The sequence below is a fragment of the Lepus europaeus genome, chromosome 5 (genome assembly GCF_033115175.1).
Source record: "Lepus europaeus isolate LE1 chromosome 5, mLepTim1.pri, whole genome shotgun sequence".
In the NCBI taxonomy this organism is placed as follows: Eukaryota; Metazoa; Chordata; class Mammalia; order Lagomorpha; family Leporidae; genus Lepus; species Lepus europaeus.
In genome coordinates, this window is record NC_084831.1 from 78,276,892 (window position 1) to 78,301,834 (window position 24,943).

Below are 24,943 nucleotides of genomic sequence, written 5' to 3' on the forward strand. Positions count from 1 at the left end.
CAGCGGTTTGAGTCCCGGTACTCCAATTCCAATCCAGCTCCCTGCTAATGTGCCTGGGAAAGCAGCAGAGGATGAACCCAAGTGCTTGGGCCCCTGCAACCATGAAATGGGAAACCTGGTCGCAGCTCCTGGGGCCTGGCTTCAGATGGGCCCAGCTCAGCTGCTGAGGCCATTTAGGGAGTGAACCAATGGATGAAAGATTCTCTCTCTATTTCTGTGATTCTGCCTTTCAAAAAAAATCTTAAAAAAAAAAAACCTTAAATTTTGACTTTAATTTTTTATTTAATAATCATACATATTTATGAGCTGCAGTGCAACATTTCCAAACACATATACAATGTCTACTGATCAAATCAGGGTATCAACATTTCCCTTGCTTGCTATCACTTTTTGAATACTGGAACCATGAAGCACCGCTCTTCTGCTCACTCATGTAACACATAATGGGTTACTGTGAAGTACAGTCACCCAGCCATGCCTGAATACGAGGGATGGAGTTCTCTGATCAAACTCTGATTTGGTATGTGTTACCCAAACTCCCTCTATTCCTTCCACCCATCTCCTAGCAAACATTATTTTGTGTTCAAACTGAGGTTTTAGCATCCTCATATGAGGGACAAGGGGCAGTATTTGTCTGTCTGGCCTATTTCACTTAATATCATTTCCTTTGAGAAACATGTTTAAATCATTATTAAATCTCAAGTGGCTTATTTTCACTTAACATGATGTCCTTTGAGGAATGTTTTTAAATCACTGTTAAGTCTCAAGAGGCCATCATGTGTATGCTTTAAGCTTCTCAGTCGCATTACATTTAACTTACACCCAAGAATCCTCTCTAAGAAGGACTTTGACTTTCACAGAAGACAAAACTAAGGCATGGGAAAATTACTTTTTGTCCTCAGAAAGCAGAGTTACAATCAAATGCTCTGACTTAAAAATTAGCTCTGTGGGGCCAATGCTGTGGTATAGTAGGTTAAACTTCGGCCCGCAGCGCCGGCATCCCATACGGATGCTGGTTGTGTCCCAGCTGCTCCTCTTCCAATCCAGCTCCCTGCCTATGGCCTGGGAAAGCAGTAGAAGGTGGCCCAAGTCCTTGGGCCCCTGAAACCACGCAGGAGACCTGGAAGAAGCTCCTGGCTCCAGGCTTTGGATCAGCTCAGCTCCAGCCACTGCAACCATTTGGGGAGTGAACCAGTAGATGGAAGACCTCTCTCTCTCTCTCTCTCTCTCTCTCTCTGCCTTTGCCTCTCTGTAGCTTTGCCTTTCAAATAAATAAATAAATCTTAAAAAAAAAAAAAAAGGAAATGACGCTCTGGACTAAATGCATCTGACAAAAAGGGCTAAGATTATGATCAGGAGCAGTAGTAAGCAGCCTTTGAACCACAAAATAAAATAAAAACTATGTTTCTTATCACACCAAGTGTTGGTCCATTGTTACCCAAAAGCAAAGCAATTAATCCTTGTAATTATGTTCACACAACATGCTTTTATGTACACTATCAGTTTTGGAAAATTTCTTCAGGACACTCAAGATTTTTAAAGAAGAGAAAATGCCAGCTTTGATAAAATGAACGTGCCTGCACTTGAAGGAAAAATGAAACCTTTAGAAAAAAAAAAAAAAAGCAGTGAAACCACCAAATTGTAAAAAGGATCCTTTATCCACCAGGAAGTTTCTGAAAGCTGCTTGTCTGTCATATACAAACAAGGTATCAAACCCAGGACTGGACAACACGTTCTACCAGTGCCACACAGCCACAATCCTAAATTGTTGTTCTTGCCAAGAAATCAAATAAGAGGGCACATTTCTAAATAAGGTGGGAGAGCTCCAACTCCCTCAGTTTTGAGCAGGCAGCAAATTGCAGTCTAATATTGCAAAGTTCTATCAAGTTCCTAGTACCGTGGGTTCAGTGAGTTAATACAAACTTAAGATGGTGAGCTTACTGATCACAAAAGATTGCCAAAAATTCTTCTCAGATAATCTCCCAGGTTTTTTTTTTTAATTTAAAAAAAGGTATTTTAAAGTTGCTGCAGCACTATAAAGGGACAGTAGAGAATGACCAATCATACCGCCACAGTTAAGGTCAGAGATGCTGTCTCATCTACATTTCCTTGTAGATTCCAGTCCTATTAGTGAGTCTCAAACACAATTCTGCAGAGCCCCATAGAGTTTTTAATTTCATGAGGCTGCAGTGACTGCCCTTGTGCCCAGACAATCTGGAGATGTACTGCTCAAAAAAACCCCAGCAAACCTATGTTCAATTCCAGAAGTCCCTTCTGCCTTCCCACTTATAGCTACTTGTATTTCTCTGCTTTTCTTTATGACTTTTCCAGATGGAGAGTTCTATAAAATACTTTCAGGCCAGACTTCAGCCCCTGGATCCTCAAGAGTGCAATAATGTTGGAAGCACAGTTTGCAGGTCACTGTAAGAGGTCAGCGAGAAGTCCCCTGGTGTTAATAGCTTGAGTAATATTGTTTTCTCCTTCAGACCACACCATTAAATTGCTTTCATTACCCACAAAGGTATTATTTGTGTCACAGCAAATGAGATCTGACACTAATTCAAACAGGCTAATTTCAACCTAACAAAATAGTTTATTCCTAATAACTAAAGGAACAAAACAATGACAAAAATTTATAAAGACTTGTTACGATACATGAGGGATCTTCAAACAGTATATGGAAACTATGCATGGAAACTATGCATGGAAACTATGCATGGGTTTCAAAAAATTTGTACACCAAAATAAATGTATCTTTTGGTTCTATTTTCCATGAACTTTCTGAAGTACCTTCATGAAGAAGAGAAAAAAGATTGTTTTAAAAATGGCTCCTTCCAGAGCAAAGGATGATGCTACTCGATCACTTATAATGGAGAAGCCAGCAGAGAAGAATCAGGAAGCCTAAAGATTCTCCAAATGCACAAAAATGCTGCCTCTCTGGACTGCAAGCTGACTTGAAGCAGAGGAATGAGATTTCCTTTCTAAGGTAGAACAAATGCACGCAGTAGCATTAAGTTCTTGTAGGACCATCTCTATGTCCTTCGGAGAGTCTGCTCCATACTAGTGAAAAGACAGCTTTAGCTTCAGTGAGAGCCTCTAGAGCAACATGCGTCGCTGTGGCACCATGGCATCCCGGGAAGATCCTGCAGTCCCAGCAGGAAGCACTCAGCTCCACCCTGCGGCAGCACTCACAAGTCCGCCATGCGTGTCTGGGGTCACAGTGGGAGATCCGAGTGGCCACACAGATCTGAGGAACTCTGCTATGTGTTTCACAGCACCTGGACCCTCAGAATTCAACTCAATACAACACATACTGAGGCCAGAGCCTCCACACCTAGGACCAAGCAGCTCAGAACATGTCCTGGGGAAGGAAAGCAGTGACCTTGCAAGGCAGGAAATGTTCAAGCTGCACAAAAAGTCCTGACCTTTGGTCCAAGGTCCATCTGTGGGGTTCTTGAGGTGACCTTCGTCCTGAGGAGGCGGTTCTGGCTGCAATATTTGTGTCATTGGCCTTGTGTGGCCCCTGATAGCCAGATCCAGAGTAGAAACAGACTGTCCCCTGACTCATTTGTGAGCACAGTTCTGAAAGTGTAGCACCACAGACACACTAAGGGGAGTCCGGGGGACTTGCACTGCTCAGATAACTTGCAGGTCTCTGCTATGCAGCAGCATTCCAGCTCCTGTCAGTGCTCAAGACCAGGGATGAGGAGCTTCACCCTGGAAAAAGATACCAGCCCTGGCTGAGAAGACAAGAAGTCTCTAAGAATATGGAGGAGTTTGATCCTGAGACAGGATGCCCAGCTAGTCCACACAATCCTCAGGGAGCTGACTTAACAAGACGTAAGTCTGCCTGGATTGTCATAGGCTTAGCCCCGGCATGGTTAAAGCCAATGGGTTATACTCAGCAGCCAGGGCCAACTTCATGGGCCTGCAGCCTACGTGGTCACATAGGATCAGTCACACAGGGCTGGCACTCAGAAGGGCCTGCGCTGGGTTTAAAGCTCTGCTGGTGGTGTCCTGAAATCCTCAAAGTTTTATCTTTGAACTTGTGTTTTGTAAGCGAGTCAAAAGAGCATGAGGCTGAGCCAAGGAGATATGTAGAAGGGAAAGAGCTTCATGTTTTAGTAGCACTTTACCCCTGCCTTTGGAACAGGTGCTCACAAAATTATGCAGCAGGCCCTGTTAGCAGTGGTGATGTAAGCGTCTCCCAAGTAGCCAGCCTCCTTGTGAGGGAGGGAACTGAAGACTAATCGGGGTAGGCTTTTGGTTTAGTGGCTAAGCCACTATTGGGATGCCCACAGCCCATATTAGAGTGCCTAGGATCAAGTAAGTCCTGGTTCCGGTCCTGATTCCAGCTTCCTGCTAACCTACCCTGGGAGGCAGCAGGTGATGGCTCAAGTACTTACATCCCAGCCACTCACACAGGAGACTTGGATTGAGCCAGCTCTTGGCTTCGGGTATAGTTCCAGCTGTTGTAGGCATCAGGGACGTAAACTAATGGATGAAATATTTCTCTATTTCTCTCTGCCTTTGAAATAAATAAATAAGAAAAAATGCTAATCACCAGGGATCTTGAAGACCCTTCAATCCCTCTGGTCCTAACCCTACCAGCAAATATCCTTTCATAACTAAGGGTCCCTCATAAAAGTCAGTTCCAGTCCCAGGGTGGCAAGATGCCCTCCTCAGATGCCCGACAGCTCAAACAAAGACAACCACTGGTGTGAACCAGGACACAGGACCTGTATCAACAAATCACAGCATGAGGCCACAGAGTTAGTAAGGAAGTAAGGAGGGTCCTTAGTGACACAGGACTAGTCTCTGTGGCTATGCTCCACATAAGGGCAAGCCCAAAGACAAGGACCACTGGCTTTCACCAGCTACTGCCTCTCTGATGCTCCATCTCTAGAACGGCTGGAATCTGGGCTTCCAACCCCAGGAGGGGCACAGCTATGGGGCAAGCACAGCAGGTTTTGAATTGGGGCTTTACTAGATCTTGATATATGACCTGGGGCAGGTTCCCACCTCCTTGAGCCTCATATTTAAAATGGGAGCAGCAATGCCTTCTTCACAGAGCTTTGAAGAGGCTTAGCACAATGTGGTGTAATCAAATAAAACTTCTGCTCTCCCTCCTCGTGTTGTTATTTAGAAATGAGACAACAGTGCATTAAGAAGCCTGACAACTGCAAGTGCTTCATGAATGCTGATTGTTACAGTCTCCTTCCTCGCCCCTCTTACCTTTGTTCTTGTGAGCAGACCCTTCATTAACCACCAGTTCCTGTCCCAAGACCCACCAGTGAGTGTGCTGTTGGCTCTGCATGTGTTAAATACCAACTGTGTACCAGGGACTACAGGAATGAAAGCAGAGAGACAAAGTCCTGCCCTGGACAACCTCACAGTCTTATACGAGATATAGGTATTTAGCAAATCAATGGTGATAAAATGAGTTAAGCACTTTACAGATATAAGTAGTGTATTACAGAAGCTCTGGATACTTAGCTCTGCCTGGAGCAATGAGAGAAAAGTAGCATAGAGAAGGAAGACCCTTGAGTTGGATATCCTGAAACATGGCAGCGAGTTTGTCAAGCTGAAAACATGGGGGTACATCAAATAGTGACTGCAGCACGGTGACAAGTCTGGCATGACAGAAGCGGGGGCTTTGTGGGAAGAGTGTAGCCTGGAAAAGGAAGTTGTGAACAGACCTGGGAAAGAGGCCTTGGAATCCCCCCTGAGGGATTATGGCTTTTTCAAGTATGCAAGAGGAGATGAGAAAAGATCAGACAGAGTTACCTGTGCTTTCTAGGAAAATGCAGGTGGAATGCAGGCCTGAAGCAGAAAAAGCCTGGAAGAAAGAATCCAGACAGAAATGATAGGTAGCAGCAGATGGTCAGCCTTGGTCTGAGGGCTTGCGTAGGTCCTAGGACACCACTGAATAGACTGGGCGACTACTAGGAGACACATAGTGAGAAAGAGGGTGCTGCCAAGCCTGCCAACTTGAAAGGCAAGCCAGATGGAGAGGCTGCAGAGATCCAGTGCAATGTGTGGAGCAGGTTTAAAGGGAAGAGGAAGTCCGTGGTGCCTGCAGGACACTCAAATGTGTGTGTAACAGGCAGGTGGAAACAAGATTTGGATCTCTTGGGAGAGGCTGAGGATGGAGACACTGCTTTGGAAGGTATTCTCATAGAGACACTGGTTCAAGCCACAAGAGTAGGATCACCTCGAGAGAACTGGAGCACCCAGAGGTAAAGGAACCAAGCATTTCAGAGGTGGTTTGAAATGGAAGGTTCTGGTCAAGCAACAGAGAAGGAAGAGAAGTACAAAGAAACCATCAAGGATTGCACAAAGTAGGCCGCCACACACAAGGAGTCAAGTCAAATGGGTATACTGGCCAGCTGGCAGGACAATGCCTTAGTTAAGCACAGTTGTCAGAACTTAAGGGAAGAAGCTAGTGTATTATGATGAAAAGGATTAAGAAAACAGAATAAGAATGGGGAGAGTCTGGTAAGGAGGGAGGACACAGAGCAGGAGTTGGAATAGGAGTGAAGGTGAGAGGCTATATTGCTAACGATCAAGCACACCGCAGAGCAAAAACAGGGACAAAGCATGTGCTTCGGGCTCCACAGCTCCTGCAGCTAAGCTAAAGGGAAGGGTGGAGGCCTTGACAGGTCGGCTAAGATGGCAAAGGGGGAAAGTGGAGGTGCTCAGGTCAGAGGAAGGAAGCAAGGACCGCGGGTTCTGCTGGGAGGCGAGAGGGAGGGCAAGGCTCAGAGGCTGTGGGGAAAGTGGCTGGGGTGACGAGGTCTGATCTTGTTCTTGCTTTTTGGTTCCCACAATGGAGTCCCCCTTCCTGATTCCGGATGTCTCTAGTTTTGACCACCTATGTTTTAAATCTTTGCCTCTTCCTGCCAGATTTCTGCAAGCTTATGCTCTGCTGGCCTGTTCCCCTCTGCTTCCCTACAGCCCCCGGCAGCCCCCCGGCTGCAGTTCCTGCCTGTGCACACTCGGCCTGTAGCTGACAGACGCACCTTCTGGCAGCAGGACTATGAAGGCCAGCTCGGCCTCTCTGGCGTCCGAGCTGCCCACTGTCCCCGGGTGGTAGGCCTCTCCCAGCCCTCTCCACAGTGATGTCTCTCCCTCTGACCCACCTCCCATCGCTCTTGAACTCTGCTTTGCATGTCACAAGTCTTACCTTCCTCACATCCCATCACACCCTCAAGATCTCTCGCATGAGTAGCAGGGGCCCAAACACTAGGGTCATCTTCCATTGCTTTTCCCAGGGCATTAGCAGAGAGCTGGATAGGAAGCAGAGCAGCTTGGTCTTGAACCAGTGTCCACAATGGATGCTGGCATTGCAGGCAGTAGCTTTACCTGCTACACCACAACACCGGACCCTCTTCACAATATTTTAACGGCCAAATGTCTTTTACCTAGGGCATGAGCCATCCAGTTGGCCACAGGTGCCACCTCTCTCTATTGCCTTAGACCCACCTCAGGCCCAATTAAGACACCCATGTTATATTCCTGGTCTCTTGAAGACACTTGGCAGTAAAGTTCACACAATCTTAGGACTCAAGGCCTTCCATTCTCTGGCTCTAAGATGTCTCTCAAATCAGATTATCATTGCTGTTTAAACCCCTTATTCCAGAAACTCACCTGTCCTGCTCCTCCTTCCCACTGACAGCCCTCAATATGGGAACACCTGTCTCCTGCCCTGCCTCTCACCTTACTCAGAATGCCACACCCTCTTCTCGCCACTCATTACCCGAGATGTGACTTATCTCTTTTAGACAAAAAAGAGCAGAAAATACAGAGAACAAAACAGACTCAGTATTGAGCAGTGGAAGCTCTCAAAACTTACTGAAAACAAACATCCTTATTGTGTATCTAAGGACAGATAGTTTCAACAAGGCAAGAAGCTGGGATGTAGTAGAAGAGGCAAGAACTAGAAGTTCAGGAGGCTGGCCCCACTGCACCCGCAATCAGCTGACCTTGGCCGAATCTCTCAACAGGTATCCACTCCTCAGGGCAACCGTACTTGTCCTTCATACACCCTGCACAGCTCACAGTGACAATCTGATGAAAAGGGAGAGCAGGTGGCCACACTGTCAGGGTGGGAGGGGAGGGCTGCTCACCTGTGCTGCCCCCACCAACACTTCCTGGGTTTCCTGCGCTTCGCCCTAGCTTCCATGCTGACCCCTAGGTCCGTGAGAGGTGTGACTCCAGCAAGCCCCAGTTCTGCCTGAGCCACACACTGAATGCAGCAGTCCCCGGTTGACGTTTTCAAAGTACAAGTAATGTTAACATGGAATCTGACAGAATTCTACCATGGGTCAGCTCATCCTGCACAACTCCAAGGCAGTCCTCCCTAACCTGTTTCTCAAAGATGTCAAATTGGAAAAGTGTTTCTGTAACTTGCACTCAGAAAATACGCGATCAGTGTTCCAGCCGAGTTGAGGTTCTAAATGGAAGGCAAGCCAGAGAAAAGGTTCTGAAGAACAAAGAGTGAAAGGGGAATAAAAGGAGCTGAGAGCACTTAGTGTAACTGAACTTGAGAAGATGAGGAGGAAAAGGAAGAAGGAAGAAGTCAGACAATGCTTTGGAAAAGGGACTTTTGAAGTGACCACAAAGGGAGGCACCTAAAGCAGTGAAATGGAAAAAAACAAAAACAAGAGCCAGACCTGAGATGGCAAAGGGCCGTGAGCGGCAGAGGCAGACGACACAGAGGGACTCCCAACAGCGCTGTGGTTGAAGAGGTGTAAGGTGGCAGTTAACAAGGTGGGAAGGAGTGGCACACGCAGTGACGCTATCTTCCTTCTAACATCAGACTGAGGTCTTCTCAATCGTCACACCACACCGTTCCCCTGCAGCGTGCGAGGGATGAGTCCAACAGAACTGTCGGGGCAGCTCCTGAGTGCACTCCCCCATTTACTGTGACAGCTCCCCCTGCAGCCACGGCCTCCCTCCTCTAAAGCGCCTCTTGCAATGTCATCAAGCACCCAGGAAAACCGTCTGCAACAAGGGTGCTCCTTGGATCAGAGATTTCAAGACAAAAGTACAGATACTCCCTGGGCTCTAAGCACTAAGTATTTGTAACTCTGAAAAGACTTATTCACTCTTTGCTGATATAGCACTTCCGCATGCCCACAAGGCGAGACCCTGTAAGCCAATGAGCTGTTTATTTCACTCAGCATTTTGTAAGGCAAGGCTTAAGAAATGAAACGTTTTTTTATTTCAGATATTTGATTATTAAGGCATGCAAGGTAACAAACATTAAAGTAGGCTTCTGTGTTTTAGAAGGAGTTACAGGGCCATGGAAGCTGAACAGAAATGTCTCAGCCTCGTTAGCCATGCACTCATTAGCTTCTCTTGCCTCCTGGTTTTGAAGTGTGTGTGTGTGTATGTGTGTGTATTTGTGTATGTGTGTGTATATATGTGTGTATGTGTGTATGTATGTGTGCATGTATGTGTGTGTACGTGTTTATGTATGTATGTGTGTATGTGTGTGTGTATTTGTGTATGTGTGTATGTATGTGTGTATGTATGTGTGCATGTATGTGTGTGTATGTGTGTATGTATGTATGCGTATGTGTGTGTGTGTATGCATGTTCATTCCCTCCCTCCCTCCCTTTCTTCCTTCCTTTGCTTCTTTGCTCTCTCTCCCCCCACAGTCCCTTTCTAAAGCTCAGTGAACAATGTTAAAAGCCTGGGTTCTGGTCCCAATTCTTTTCTGACCCAAGGAAAATTTCTCAGTCCCTTGAAGGTGACGATGGCATTTGACTGACTAGACACCAGGTCTGATTGTCATCAAGATGGAGACAGTTTCTCTGAGGAACTTCCTATAGATCTACAAGATGTGAAAGCTGAATTACAGGACTCCCACTCAGCTAGTGCTTGCTGCTCAGGCTCTCATTTACGTTTCTCCATACTGTTGTAAAAATGAAACGAGTCATTAATGCAAAGATCATCTGGCAGGGACAGGAATCACCAACAGAATTTCACAGGGAGAGAGCAGTATGTAGAGACCAATCCAAGTGCCAAATTTTGCAGTCCTATGGTGACCATGTGTTGGAATTGCTGTTCAGTAACATAGCTGGTTCTGTTTGCTAGTTGTTGGGCAGCATCTGTAGGAAATACCTGTTCAGCTTCCTCCTGGCTACTAGTCCATATTACAAAATCTGCCATCATGATGACACCAACAGAGGACCTATATTCTCCTATATTCTCTAGGGTACTTAGGGGACATTATTGGGGATAAAGGGACACTCTGCTTGAATACAGGGTGAGGCTCTTCAAACTAAGGCCTAAGAAGAACAGCTAATATTTACCCAGTACTTACCACCTACCATGTACCATGCTGATTGCTTTATGTGCACTATCTCATTTAATCCTCAAAACCTCACCATGTCTAAGTACCAATATTATGAATAGGGAAACTAAGTCACAGAGGGTTTCAGTAAATTTCTCAAGGTCACACAACTTAGAAGTCAAAAAGCCACGAGGCAAGTCTAGCTCTTTCCCTGACTCCAGAGGCCCTCCTCTGACTGTCTAATCTAATAAGCATCAAGTTTGAAGAGTATGGAGCTGACGTTCTATAGAGGATGCTGCAAGTGTCCTTAGTATGCTGCAAAACTTTGAGACAAATCAAGAGTCAGGTAAGTATTGAGCGATCATGTGACTTTGTAGAAACAAACTTAACCACATACCAAAGAAGACACAAGTTATACACCTTACGGCTTGGGTCCATGTCACTGTGGCTATGAATATGAATACAACAGGCTATGAATTGTCTATAAAGAGCAGGGTCCTGGAGCTACTCCAGTCTCAGCTCTGCTGCTGATCTCAGACAAGGCTTCAAACCCCTCTGAGTCTCAGTTCCCTCACCTGGTAATAAATAACAGAGCCTCTCTTCATGGTTGTAGTGAAACAAACAAGCAGAAAACAACATGTAGTTCACTCAGAACCATGGATAATACACATGAATATTAACTATTAACAATTTTACCAGCATGGGTCTACGGACAAGCTATCTTTTTGTTGTTGTTAAGGGTATTATTATTATTATTATTAAAACATTTGGACTAGATATCATGCCTTTAAAAAAGGTCCACATAGTTGTTGTGAGTGGTCAATGGAACAAACTTTTAAAAGCATAGAACATTCTGACCTTGTCATGGAAAACACTCAAGAAATATTCATTTCTTTTCTCCTTCCCAAGACAGAATTATCACTTCCCCTCTGAGACCTCAGTTTCTTGTATGTGCCCACCCATTCCCCTGCCATTGTCTACCTTATAGGCGTGTTCAGCCAGAACCTGCCAACGGTCAAGCTGGAAGTGTGGAAACCTGGGTTCTCCTTTTAGTTTCAGCTTCTGAAAAGCCACTCAACTTCCTTAAAACTCAGTTCCTGCATGTATTCATTCTATGATAATCTCAACAAGTATGTGTCACACAGGGTACTGCATGGCAGCTATGCAAAGAAAGATAACCACGGGACAGTCCCTTACTTCAAAGTGTATACATTCTCCTTCAAAACAAAGACATGTAAACAATGAAGTATATTGATTGAGGTGTAGATAAGATTTAAAGGCTGCCCAAAGGAGGTAGTAATCAGATTTACCTGGGTAGGGAGAGAAAGATTCAAATAGACTGAATATTTGAGTTGCGTCATTCAAGATGAATGGGAGTTTTCCAGGAAGAATGAGGGGAAAGGTGTTAGAGGGGCAAAGGGAAACTGCAAATAATTTATTATAACTTGAGTACAGGGTGCATTTAGGGGAGTGGAAAGAAAATAGAATAATAATATCTTTCCTACTCACTTTGCAGGATTTCCATGAGAACAATGTCCTTAAACATGGAAGAAGATACAGCATTCAGAAACATCATGTATAATTATGAGCAATACTCTAGCAAGCTCTTTTAAAAAAAGATTTATTTATGTACTTGAAAGTCAGAATTACAGAGAGAGAGGGAGAGACAGAGAGACAGAGGTCTTCTATCCGCTGGTTCACTCCCCAGATGGCTGCAACGGCCAGCGCTGGACCAGACCAAAGCCATGACCAAGGAACATCATCCAGGTCTCCTACCTGGGTGCAGGGGCCCAAGCACTTGGGCCATCTTCTACTACTTTCCCAGGCACATTAACAGGGAGCCGGATTGGAAGTGGAGGAGCCGGGACTCAAAACAGTGCCCACATGGGATGCTGGCACTGCAGGCAGCTTAACCTGTTAAGCCCCTAGCAAGGATCTTTGTAGTACTTAATTTTCACCTACTTCCTCTTAGCAAGAGAACCCCAGGTAATGTTTCTCCACCTGCCACCATTTCATCTCCTTCCCCTCTCTCCTGAGAGAAAAAAAAAGGGGGGAGGGGAGTGAGCATCAATCTTGGTGGAGGGAAAAACACAGTACATAGAGGGCTTGATGGTGTGCATGGTTTCAGGCACGTTCCAAGTATTGAAACGCAGTTCTCACAGATAAGGGGGAACTACAACAGTGGGTCACAACATGCAGTTTGAAAAACATCACCATAAGAGAAGGAAGGTTTATGGTAGACTTGAAAAGTCTGGGTCACAAATACCTTCACCCTTTTGTTTCTTTTCTTTTTAGGATTTACTTATTTATTTGAAAGGCAGAGTTACAGAGAGGCAGAAGCAAAAAGAGAAAGAGAGAGAGAAAGAGAGAGACTTCCATCTGCTGGTTCGCTCCCCATACGGCCAGAGCTGTATCTGAAGTCAGCCAGGAGCTTCTTCCGGGTCTCCCATGCAGGCTTAGGGGCCCAAGAACTTGGGTCATCTTCCATTGCTTTCCCAAGCCATAGCAGAGAGATGGATTGGAAGAGGAGCAGCTGGGACTTGAACTGGCACCCATATGGGATGCAGGCACCACAGGAGGTGGCTTTGCCCTGTCTGCCACAGCACCAGTCCCCATCCATTCTTTTCTTTTGTATTTCAAAAGAACACAAAATAGCAGAAAGTCCAGCTCATTTTCTGGGAAACAACAAAACATTGCTGTGTACACAGTACACATGGTGTGCGTTTGACAACAAATGACGGGGTTTCCACCGGGCTTCCTGTGTGTCAAGTGGCTATAGCCAATTAGACTTGTTGACAAGCAGGATTTCAAGCCTCTCTTGGGCAGGGAGGGCCTTGGTACCATTTGGAAAGCAGGATCATATGTCTCCAATGTCTTTTCAGTGAGAACATTCAATAAGCACCTTCCTTCATGTGAAAGGCCCCATCCCACATCACAACGCAGCCGGGAGCAAGCATTCTGCCTTGAGGCTGCAGAGAGGGGAACAAGCTGCCTGGCTGCTTACCCAGTCACACACCAACTTAAAACTCACACAACAGGGGCTGGCACTGTGGCATTACAGGTGCTGGCATCCCATATGGCGCTGGTTTAAGTCTCAGCTGCTGTGCTCGCAATCCAGCTACCTGCTAATGCACCTGGGAAAGAAGCAGAGGATGGCCCAAGTGCTTGGGCCCCTGTCACCCATATGGGAGACCCAGATAAAGCTCCTGGTTCCTGGCTTCAGAACAGCCCAGCTCTGGCCATTGGGAAGTGAACCAACGAATGGAAGATTCTCTTTCTCTCTTGCTCACTCACTCTCTAACTCTGCTTTTCAAATAAATAAATATATATCTTAAAAAAAAAAGCCTCACACAATGGTTACTACCCCCCACCCCCCTTGAAGAAAAAAGGCCTGTTCTCCATCGAGCTCTATGTACTTCTGTGTTCAACCACAATCCTGAAGCAGAAACACAAGGCCATCTGATCTCTCTTCTCCGAAGCGGAAAGCCAACACAATTTTCTAGCTCACAACTCAGCTGTTTTCCACTGCACCACACAAGCATCTGTGCTCCTTGGGCCTTCCTTCTGGTGCTACACAATCTTTAGATAATTCTCCCTCTACACTTCTGATTACTCTGCCTTTTCCTCTTGTCCATTCAAACTCACTTCCATACTCCATCCGAGGCCTTCTAAGTGCCTTCCCCCATCTCTACAGCTCTGTCTATCCTTCCTCCTGCTCTAAGGTAAGATAAAATTCCCTGAATTCACAGACCACATACCTCTTAGATACTGCTTAACAGACAGTTAATATATCCTCTTGGCTGACTTTCTAATATGCAAAAGAAGAAGGTTTGTAATAAACTTCAGTTTAATCTTAAACTTTTCCTATAAGATACATATCAAGTAATTAGAAAAGCTTAGCAGTCTGCCAGCGCCGGGGCTCACTAGGCTAATCTTCTGCCTGCGGCACCAGCACTCTGGGTTCTAGTCCCAATTGGGGTGCCGGTTCTGTCCCAGTTGCTCCTCTTCCAGGCCAACTCTCTGTTGTGGCTCGGGAAGCCAGAGGAGAATGGCCCAAGTGCTTGGGCCCTGTGCCTGCATGGGAGACCAGGAGAAGCACCTGGCTCCTGGCTTCAGATCGGCACAGCGCGCAGGCCGTAGCAGCCACTTGGGGGGTGAACCAATGGAAGAAAGACCTTTCTCTCTGTCTCTCTCTCTCTCTCTCTAACTCTGCCTGTTTTAAAAAAAAAAAAAAAAAAAAAAAACTTAGCAGTCTATCATGAAGATATTTAAATCACATAATCATTAAATGAATTAGTATTTAGCTATTTATCTCTGCATGCTCAGAACCAGTGACTTCAATGACAACAGATGGCCACACTGCTGATTATTCTACTACCCTGGTATTTGGGAGATGCTTGTTTTAGGTAACTGAATTCTTACACATTTTAGATAGAACAACTGGGGCTTTTTCTTAGGAAGATACTGTGGTAAGTATACCCAGGAAAAGAAGTTCTATGCTTTTCAACTTCTAAAAATAATTTATTTGAGAGGCAGAGAAGCATACAGAGTGAGCCCCTACCTGCTGGTTTACTTCCCTGGTGCAGGGAATGGGGACTAACTTGGGAACCAGGAACTCAATCCAGGTCTCCCATGTGAGTGGCAGGGACCTGAGTCCCTGGGTCATCACCTGCCCTCCCAGGGTGCACATTAGCAAGAAGTTGAAATTGGGAATGGAACCAGACCCAGACCCAGACAATCCAACATGGAAGGCAAGTGCCCCGACTAGTGGCTTAACCACTGCACCAAACACCTGCCTCATGTGCTGTGATCCACAATCAGAACTGTGCTGACTGCTGCTTCATAAAACTCTCTCTCTCTCTCTCTCTTTCCCACCTTTCCTTCCTCTCTCCCTCTCTTCCTCTCTCTCCCTTCTTTCTTTCTCTCTGAATCCCCCTCTTCACACACATCCTTCTTTTTTGTTCCTACCTTTGGGAACAACTTGAAGATGACCTATTCCATTTCAGATGAGGAAATCTAACCCAGAAAACATGGGGAAAAATCACTCTTACAGAAGAGGAATGAGCTGAGGCTAAAATGCAAATCTGTTATCCAAAGAAGTCAGGAGCCAGAAGTCTGAAACACCTTATTCCACATTAGTCCAGTTTCATTTCCCTGTCCCCAAACTTCCTGTCTTCCACTAGAACCCTCTGTCTAACCACCAAGGAACTTCCCCAGGTCACTGACACCAAGCTGTCTTCCCGCCATTAACCAATTCCCCAATGTTGTTCCACCTCAATCCTACCACTTCTCTTATTCACCAGACAAGTTCATCCTGTGCTTCTCTTACCCAATGCCACACCTGGCAGAATCACACCGCTCCTATATTGTAAACCCTTCTGAAACTGTTCTAGATAAAGCCACACATGAAGCTAACAACCACACGACTGCGGCCCCAAGGAGCACAGCAGCCTTTTCTATCTCATGCTATATACTACACATGCTTTAAAAAGAAAAGGTTCTAGAACAACAACAACAACAACAAATACTAAAAAGGATAAAGTATTACATTGTACATCTAAAGTCAGGACAGGAGCTGATCAGTTCATTGTTGCTTATAGTGTCCATTTCACTTAACAGGTTTCCCCTTTGGCGCTCAGTTGTCACTGATCAGGGAAAACAAATGATATTTTTCTCTTTGGGACTGGCTTAATTCACTCAGCATGATGTTTTCCAGATTGCTCCATCTTGTTGCAAATGACTGGGTTTCGTTGTTTCTTACTGCTGTATAGTATTCTATGGAGTACATGTCCCATAATTTCTTTATCCAGTCTACTGTTGATGGGCATTTGGGTTGGTTCCAGGTCTTAGCTATTGTGAATTGAGCTGCAATAAACATTAATGTGCAGATGGCTTTTTTATTTGCCAAATTAATTTCCTTTGGGTAAATTCCAAGGAGTGGGATGGCTGGGTTGTATGGTAGGGTTATGTTCAGGTTTCTGAGGAATCTCCAGACAGACTTCCATAGTGGCTTAACCAGTTTGCTTTCCCACCAACAGTGGGTTAGTGTCCCTTTTTCCCCACATCCTCTCCAGCATCTGTTGTTGGTAGATTTCTGAATGTGAGCCATTCTCACCGGGGTGAGATGGAACCTCATTGTGGTTTTAATTTGCATTTCTCTGATTGCTAGTGATCTTGAACATTTTTTCATGTGTCTGTTGGCCATTTGGATTTCCTCTTTCGAAAAATGTCTATTGAGGTCCTTGGCCCATCTCTTAAGTGGGTTGTTTGTTTTGTTGTTGTGGATTTTCTTGATTTCTTTGTAGATTCTGGTTATCAATCCTTTATCTGTAGTATAGTTTGCGAATATTTTTTCCCATTCTGTTGGTTGCCTCTTCACTTTCCTGACTGTTTCTTTTGCAGTACAGAAACTTCTCAATTTGATGCAATCCCAAATGTTAATTTTGGTTTTGACTGCCTGTGCTGTTGGAGTATTTTCCAGGAAGTCTTTGCCTGTGCCTATATCTTGCAGGGTTTCTCCAATGCTCTCTAATAATTTGATGGTTTCAGTTCGTAGATTTAAGTCTTTAATCCATGTTGAGTGAATTTTTGTGTAAGGTGATAGGTATGGGTCTTGCTTCAAGCTTCTGCATGTGGAAATCCAATTTTCCCAGCACCATTTATTGAATAGACTGTCCTTATTCCAGGGATTAGATTTGGATCTTTGGTCAAATATAAGTTGGCTGTAGATGTTTGGATTGATTTCTGGTGTTTCTATTCTGTTCCATTGGTCTATCCATCTGTTTCTGTACCAGTACCATGCTGTTTTGATAACAACTGCCCTGTAGTATGTCCTAAAATCAGGTATTGTGATGCCTCCGGCTTTGTTGTTGTTGTTGTTGTTCTAGTACTATTGGTTGAACTCAGTAATTAACACACAATTATTCTTAGGTGTTTAAATTTTAACTGAAAAGTGATCCCTGTTAAATCTAAGAGTGGAAAAAGAGAGGGAGGAGATGAACAATTTGGAACATGCTCAATCGGTCTGGCCGCAAATGGTGGAGTTAGAAATGTGCCAGGGGATTCCAACACAATTCCATCAAGATGGCATGTACCAATTCCATCGCACTAGTCCAAGTGATCAATTTCAGCTCACAATTGATAGCTCTGATAGGTCTAAGAGTCAAAGAGATCACACAAACAAGACAAGTATCTGTTAATACTAACTGATAGAATCAAAAAGGGAGAGAAAGATCCAACATGGGAAGTGGGATACACAGCAGACTCATAGGATGGCAGATGTCCTAAACAACACTCTGGCCTCAGAATCAGCCCTCAAGGCATTCAGATCTGGCTGAAGAGCCCATGAGAGTATAGCAGGCATGGAAAGCCAAGATATCATGGAAAAAAAAAAAAAAGACCTAAATGAATGATCTCTGTGAGTGAGATCCCAGTGGAAAGAACGGGGCCATCAAAGAAGGAGGTACCCTTCTCTGAAGGGGGGAGAGAACCTCCACTTTGACTATGACCCTATCGGAATAAGATCAAAGTCAGCGAACTCTAAAGGCTTCCATAGCCCTGGCAACTCATGACTAGAGCCTAGGGAGATTACTGACGCCATGAACAGGAGTGTCAAATTGTTAAGTCAGCAACAGGAGTCACTGTGTACTTACACCCCATGTGGGATCTGTCCCTAATGTGTCGTCTAAAGCCAAGTGATGCTATGACTGGTACTGAAACAGTATTTTTATACTTTGCGTTTCTGAGTGGGCACAGACTGATGAGGTCTTTGCTAATTATATACTGAAGTGATCTTTTGTATAGAAAGAGAATTGGAAATGAAAAAAAAAAAAAACAACCTGGTGTTAAAATGGAAATGGCATAGAAAATTAATTAATTTGAAAAAAAATTATGTAGGATCTCTGTCTTTAATGTGCTGTACATTGCTATTTAATGCTATAATTAGTAATCCAATGGTAGTTTTTTCACTTGATGTTGCTATATGGGCAAAATGTTGAAATCTTTACCTAATATACACTAAACTGATCTTCTGTATACAAAGAGAATTGAAAATGAATCTTTACATGAATGGAAGGGGAAAGGGAGCGGGAAAGGGGAGGGTTGCGGGCGGGAGGGAAGTTATGGGAGGGGGGAAGCTATTGTAACCCATAAGCTATACTTTGGAAATTTATATTCATTAAATAAAAGTTTAATAAAAAAAAAAAGAAAAAAGAAAAGGTTCTCTTTAAGCAGGCAGGTGGAGGTGGGCATTCTGTGTAGCAGTTCAAGACATCACCTGCATTCCATGTCAGAGTGCCTGGGTTCAAGTCCTAGCTCCACTCTCAGTCCCAGTTTCCTGACAATGTGCACCTAAGGAGGCAGCAGGTGACATCTCAAGTATTGGGTCCCTGCCACCCTGTGAGAGACCTGGATCGAGTCCCCACCACCCAGCTTTGGCCTGGCCCACACCTCTGGTGCAGATTGTTTCCCAAGAAATCAGTGTACAGTCCCTACAGTGTACAGTGTACAGTGTACAGACATGAACCTCTCTCAACCAGGGATCCCCATTATGAAACCCACCACATATGGTGGGAAATGTCTCAGTGCCTTAGAACATAAGGCCTGGGAAACCACAAAACATCTTGTTTGTCTACCTGTAACCCAGGACTGGGATTGGGGCGGGGGGTGTGGGGGAAGGGGCTAGACCACCCACCACAGAGAAAAAAGGAGCAAATTCTACTAAACCAGATGTGTGGTCTTGGCACAGGGCTCACAGTACAATGCAGAACTCGTGGAGCCATCCCAACCCACTGCAATAAGCTCTCCTCCCTTTCTTTCTTAATTTCACACCAATCAGGATCCTAGAAATGACATGTATGATCTTCTCAAGGTCATCAATAAGCTACCACTTTGTAGTAAGCCTTTGTCTTACTCCCTGTCTCAGGGGTACTAACCCTCCTATGGCAGGTTCAGCTGCCTGATCTGAAACTTCTTGAGCACTCCCATGATGCTCAGAAGGCTTTGGATTTTACAGCATTTTGGAGTGGGGGCTTCTGAATTAGGGAGGCTCAGCCAGTAAAGTCTATGCAAATATCCCCAAATTTGTAAAATTCCAATATCTAAAATACTCTGGTCCCAAGGATTTGAGATGAGGGATACTTAACCTGTGCTCCCTTTCCCCAACTGCCTTCTCACTTTGTCTTTGCAGCCAACATCATCTCAGGGGTGCTCTGGCTCCCCTTCTGGGCTCCTTGTCTTCTCCACCTCCTCACATCAGGGCACCTTGAGGCTCCTTCCTTGGCCCTCTGCTCCTCTACATCACATTTGCTTTCAGGGTGAATTCAAACAGTCTTGGGGTCTAAGATACAATTTCTTCCCTCTGGGGACTCTCAAATGTGCATCTCCAGCTCAGACCTCAAGCCCAGCTGGATTCTAGCTCCCTCTGCAACAGGACTGGCACTGCACTTCGGGTCTAGTGGGATCCGAAATCCAGCTTGTCCAAAACCACACTCCAGATCATTCCCCCAAAATTCCTCCTCTTCAGTCATTCCCATCCAGGTCGATGATATTTCCCACCCTCCCCTCCACCTCTCACCATCCCTATATCTTATGCATCAGTAAATCTTATCAAGTCTCCCTTGAAAAAATGTCCAGAATTTGATTAGCACCTCCAACTGCCCTCCGGACATGCTGATCTCTCCCACCTCCTGAAATACCCTCAGGAGCAATCTTCCTGTTTCTGCCCTTGCCTTACTACAGCGTTTTCTTAACACAGAAGACAGAGAGATGCCATCAAAATGTAAGCAGGAGCGTGCAGCTCTTCTGTTCAGACTCTTCCAGCAGCTTCTCATTTCACTTAGATAAGAAAAGCTGAAGTCTTTACAGCTACACAAATCGGATGGCTCCTGCCCCGCTGCCCTCCCCACCACCACCTCTGAGCCCTTTGGCCTTGTCCTGTTCCCCCTGGCTCACTCCTCCCCAGCCACGCTGCCTCCCTGCTGTCTAGGGCTCCTGTGCTTGCTCATCTTCTACCTGGAGCTCTTGCCCCCAGACGCCCCTCCCCCATTACTCCTCGCTGCTCTTCACTGTACTTTCCTTTACAGATTGCAAACGATGCCTGCTTACCGCTTCTTATCTCCCTTCCCTAACCGGTCCTTCTCCATACGACTCACTTTATCATTTCTGCTTATTTTGTCTTCCCCCATTCGAGCAGAAGCTCCGGGCCAACGGGGACTGGTGTCTGTTCTTGTTCACTGCAGCAATCCTACCACCTAGGAAGTGCTTTGTACCCAGCAGAGGCTCAGTAAACCTCACCGGATGCATAGGAATCACGGTTTGCTTGGTTCCTCTTACCTAAGACAGTCATCACTGTCTTCATGAGCTTCATGGGTGTTCTCCGGCGGCTGATGGAGCCACTTACGTGGGGAGACAAGACGTTGGTCTTCCTCTTGACGTACATGTAGATCCGCAGGTACACCACAACCATGATGAAGAATGCCACGAGGTTAGACACAGTCCAGAAAATGAGGTAACTCCTGCTGTAAATCGGGGCCAGGGATGAGCAGGTAGAGATGTCACAGAGACAATTCCAGCCCAGCGTGGGGACTGCTCCCATGAAGATGGCGATGGCCCAGACAAGCAAAATGAGCAGCGTCACCCTCTTCTTGGTCAGGTTGCTGTGGATCCGCATCCTCATGATTGACATGTGCCTCTCCACAGCAATAACCAGCAGATTGGTCAGGGAGGCGGTCAAGCTAGAGTCCAGAAGCCCCTGGCGGAGAAACCAGCGGTTGACAGTCAACGTTTTTGAAACTGGGCCCGTATTAAACATCAGGAAGACGTAGGCAATTCCAGCAAAGAAGTCTGCAGCAGCTAAGTTGGCCAACAGGTAGTAGAACGGGAAATGAAACTTTCTGTTTTTGATCACAGCTGCGATGACCAGAGAATTAGAAAAGAAAATAAACAGGCAGAAAAATGTTCCAACACACAAAACGATCAAAAGCTTGGTTCCTGTCCACTCATCAGCAGTGTCCGTGTTGCTCCTATTGTAAAAAAAGTCCATCCGCTTATCATAATGGCACTCATTCATCGTGAAGAACTGAACATCCTAGAAGGAAATTTAAAGAAGAAACAAACATCACTCTTTGCAGAATCAGCCGCTGAACCACCAACTGCTCAGCCCCTTGTCCAGGCTAACTCCTAGTAGCCCTTCAGGCCCCAGAGTACAGGGCCCTTGCTCAGGGACAGTCGCCTGACTTCCTACCACAGTGCGCAGCTTGTGTTCCATTCGTTCTGCAAGCCAAGCAGCAAGCCCAGCAAAGAAGGCTCTGGTTTGCTCATCCTCTGACCCCGGAATCAAGCTGCCTGCTTGTCTCATGACAGGTAAGTCACTGACTAAGTGGATGAATTACCATGGAGGTGTCAATAGGGCAAATGGACTGACACCCACTCGACATCAATAATGATTATAAGAACAGAGCTCACTGTGCTGTTCCCGGTGGTTTGCAGTTAATTTCTTTTTTTATGGATTATGCTCATTAATCAAGGGCAGGTTGGTAATTCTGGCCAATAATGGGGATTGAAATATTCTTCACAAGACCAAATAGTTTCCCCAAGAGCTCAATTTCCCACCACTACTGAGCCTCTTTTTACCATCGTTGGCTTTCAAGCTGTGATTACAACATTCTCCTATTAAGCACATGATGCAGGGAGGAATCATTGCTCTCAACACCTCTTCCTAACCTTCGTATTTACATCTTCCTTATCATCTCCTAATCCAAACTGTACCACTGAGAATTTGTTGAAGGAATTTTCCAATTCACTAACTTCAAGTCCGTCTCCTTCCCCGGCACTTTTTTTGCTGTTGTTGCAAAAACATTTTTTTAACTTTTATTTAATAAATATAAATTTCAAAAGTACAGCTTTTGGATTATAGTGACTTTTTTCCACCCCATAATTTCCCTCCCACCTGCAACCCTCCCCTTTCCCACTCCCTTTCACCTTCCATTCACATCAAGATTCATTTTCAATTATCTTTATATACGGAAGATCAATTTAGTATATATTAAGTAAAGATTTCAACAGTTTGCACCCACACAGAAACACAAAGTGTAAAGTACTGTTTGAGTACTAGTTATAGCATTAATTCACATTGTATAACACATTAAGGACAGAGATCCTACATGGGGAATAAGTGCACAGTGACTTCTGTTGTTGACTTAACAATTGACACTCTTGTTTATGGCACCAGTAACTACCCTAGGCTCTCGTCATGAGTTGCCAAGGCTATGGAAGCATTTTGAGTTTGCCAACTCTGATCTTATTTAGACAAGGTCATAGTCAAAGTGGAAGTTCTCTCCTCCCTTCAGAGAAAGGTACCTCCTTCTTTGATGTCCCATTCTTTCCACTGGGATCTCACTCGCAGAGATCTTTCATTTAGGTTTTTTTTTTTTTTTTTTTGCCAGAGTGTCTTGGCTTTCCATGCCTAAAATACTCTTATGGGCTCTTCAGCCAGATCCAAATGCCTTAAGGGCTGATTCTGAGGCCAGAGTGTTGTTTAGGACATCTGCCATTCTATGAGTCTGCTGTGTATCCTGCTTCCTATGTTGGACCGTTCTCTCCCTTTTTAATTCTATCAGTATTTTCAGACACTAGTCTTGTTTATGTGATCCCTTTGACTCTTAATCCTATCAGAGTGATCAATTGTGAACTGAAACTGATCACTTTGACTAGTGAGATGGCATCAGTACATGCCACCTTGATGGGATTAAATTGGAATCCCCTGGCACATTTCTAACTCTACCATTTGGGGCAAGTCTGATTGAGCATGTGCTGAACTGTACATCTCTTCCCTCTCTTATTCCCACTCTTATATTTAACAGGGATCACTTTTCAGTTAAATTTAAACACCTAAGAATAACTGTGTGTTAATTAAAGAGTTCAACCAATGGTATTAAGTGGAACAAAAAAAAAATACTAAAAGGGATAAAGTATTAAGTTGTTCATCAACAGTCAGGACAAGAGCTGATCAAGTCACTGTTTCTCATAGTGTCCATTTCTTTTTTTTTTTTTTTTTGACAGGCAGAGTGGACAGTGAGAGAGAGAGACAGAGAGAAAGGTCTTCCTTTGCCGTTGGTTCACCCTCCAATGGCCGCCGTACCCGCGCGCTGCAGCCGGCGCTTGTGCTGAGCCAGGTGCTTCTCCTGGTCTCCCATGGGGTGCAGGGCCCAAGCACTTGGGCCATCCTCCATTGCACTCCCTGGCCACAGCAGAGAGCTGGACTGGAAGAGGGGCAACCAGGACAGAATCCAGTGCCCCGACCGGGACTAGAACCCGGTGTGCCGGCGCCACAAGGTGAAGGATTAGCCTATTGAGCCACGGCACCGGCCCTCATAGTATCCATTTCACTTCAACAGGTTTCCTTTTTGGTGCTCGGTTAGTTGTCACTGATCAGGGAGAACATATGATATTTGTCCCTTTGGGACTGGATTATTTCATTCAGCATGATGTGTTCCAGATTCCTCCATTTTGTTGCAAATGACTGGATTTCATTGTTTTTTACTGCTGTATATTATTCTATAGAGTTCATGCCCCATAATTTCTTTATCCAGTCTACTGTTGATGGGTTTTTAGGTCGATTCCAGGTCTTAGCTATTGTGAATTGAGCTGCAATAAACATTAAGGTGCAGACTGCTTTTTTGTTTGCCAATTTAATTTCTTTTGGGTAAATTCCAAGGAGTGGGATGGCTGGGTTGAATGGTAGGGTTATATTCAGGTTTCTGAGGAATCTCCAGACTGACTTCCATAGTGGCTTAACCAGTTTGCATTCCCACCAACAGTGGGTTAGTGTCCCTTTTTCCCCACATCCTCCCCAGCATCTGTTGTTGGTAGATTTCTGTGTGTGAGCCACTGTAACCGGGGTGAGGTGAAACCTCATTGTGGTTTTGATTTGCATTTCCCTGATTGCTAGTGATCTTGAACATTTTTTCATGTGTCTGTTGGCCATTTGGATTTCCTCTTTTGAAAAATGTCTATTGAGGTCCTTGGCCCATCTCTTAAGTGGGTTGTTAGTTTTGTTGTTGTGGAGTTTCTTGATCTCTTTGTAGATTCTGGTTATTAATCCTTTATCTGTAGCATAGTTTTCAAATATTTTTTCCCATTCTGTCGGTTGTTTCCCTGGCACTTTCTAACATAGCAGCTGGTAGATGATCACGGTTCCATGGGCACTGAGATCTGCAGGTTAGCAGGTGTCCAAGCTAATGTGGGCATCAGGACAGACCTGCCAAGTGATGACAAATCTTTGGGTCACATGTCTGAAATGAAACCCCAAGCTGAAGAAACGGGCAGACAGGGGAGATACTAATCTTCTCACTGCAAGATCTCCTGGACTTGAAAGGTGAGGAACTCTGGCTGAGGAGGGGCTGGGCAGGATGTTCGTCACAGTGAGCAGGTCACACCCACGAAGATCTCTACAAAGGATCTCAGGCTCTAGCACTAGGAGTCTAACTTTCAGTAGAATAGATTATGGACTCCTCAACAAAGAATGAAGTTGCAGCTTATATGCAGGGAAACCAGAGACCCAGTATGCCCAGGAGCTGAGAGGTCCACTGGTGGGAATTAAGTGGCTCTCACAGTAAAAGCCTGGTAGTAATCGCCAGCTTT

The 24,943-nt window shown here is 45.1% G+C and overlaps 1 protein-coding gene across 1 annotated transcript in view; it reads right to left on the reverse strand.

Moving 5' to 3' along the window:
* The window catches only part of LPAR3 (lysophosphatidic acid receptor 3), a 93,571-nt gene that overhangs the window by 38,443 nt on the left and 30,185 nt on the right, over positions 1-24,943 (reverse strand). The window contains exon 2 of the mRNA XM_062190100.1: positions 20,636-21,389. Within this exon, the coding sequence (XP_062046084.1) occupies positions 20,636-21,371 (736 nt within the window). The 5' untranslated portion in view covers positions 21,372-21,389. The remainder of the gene's footprint in view (positions 1-20,635; positions 21,390-24,943) is intronic.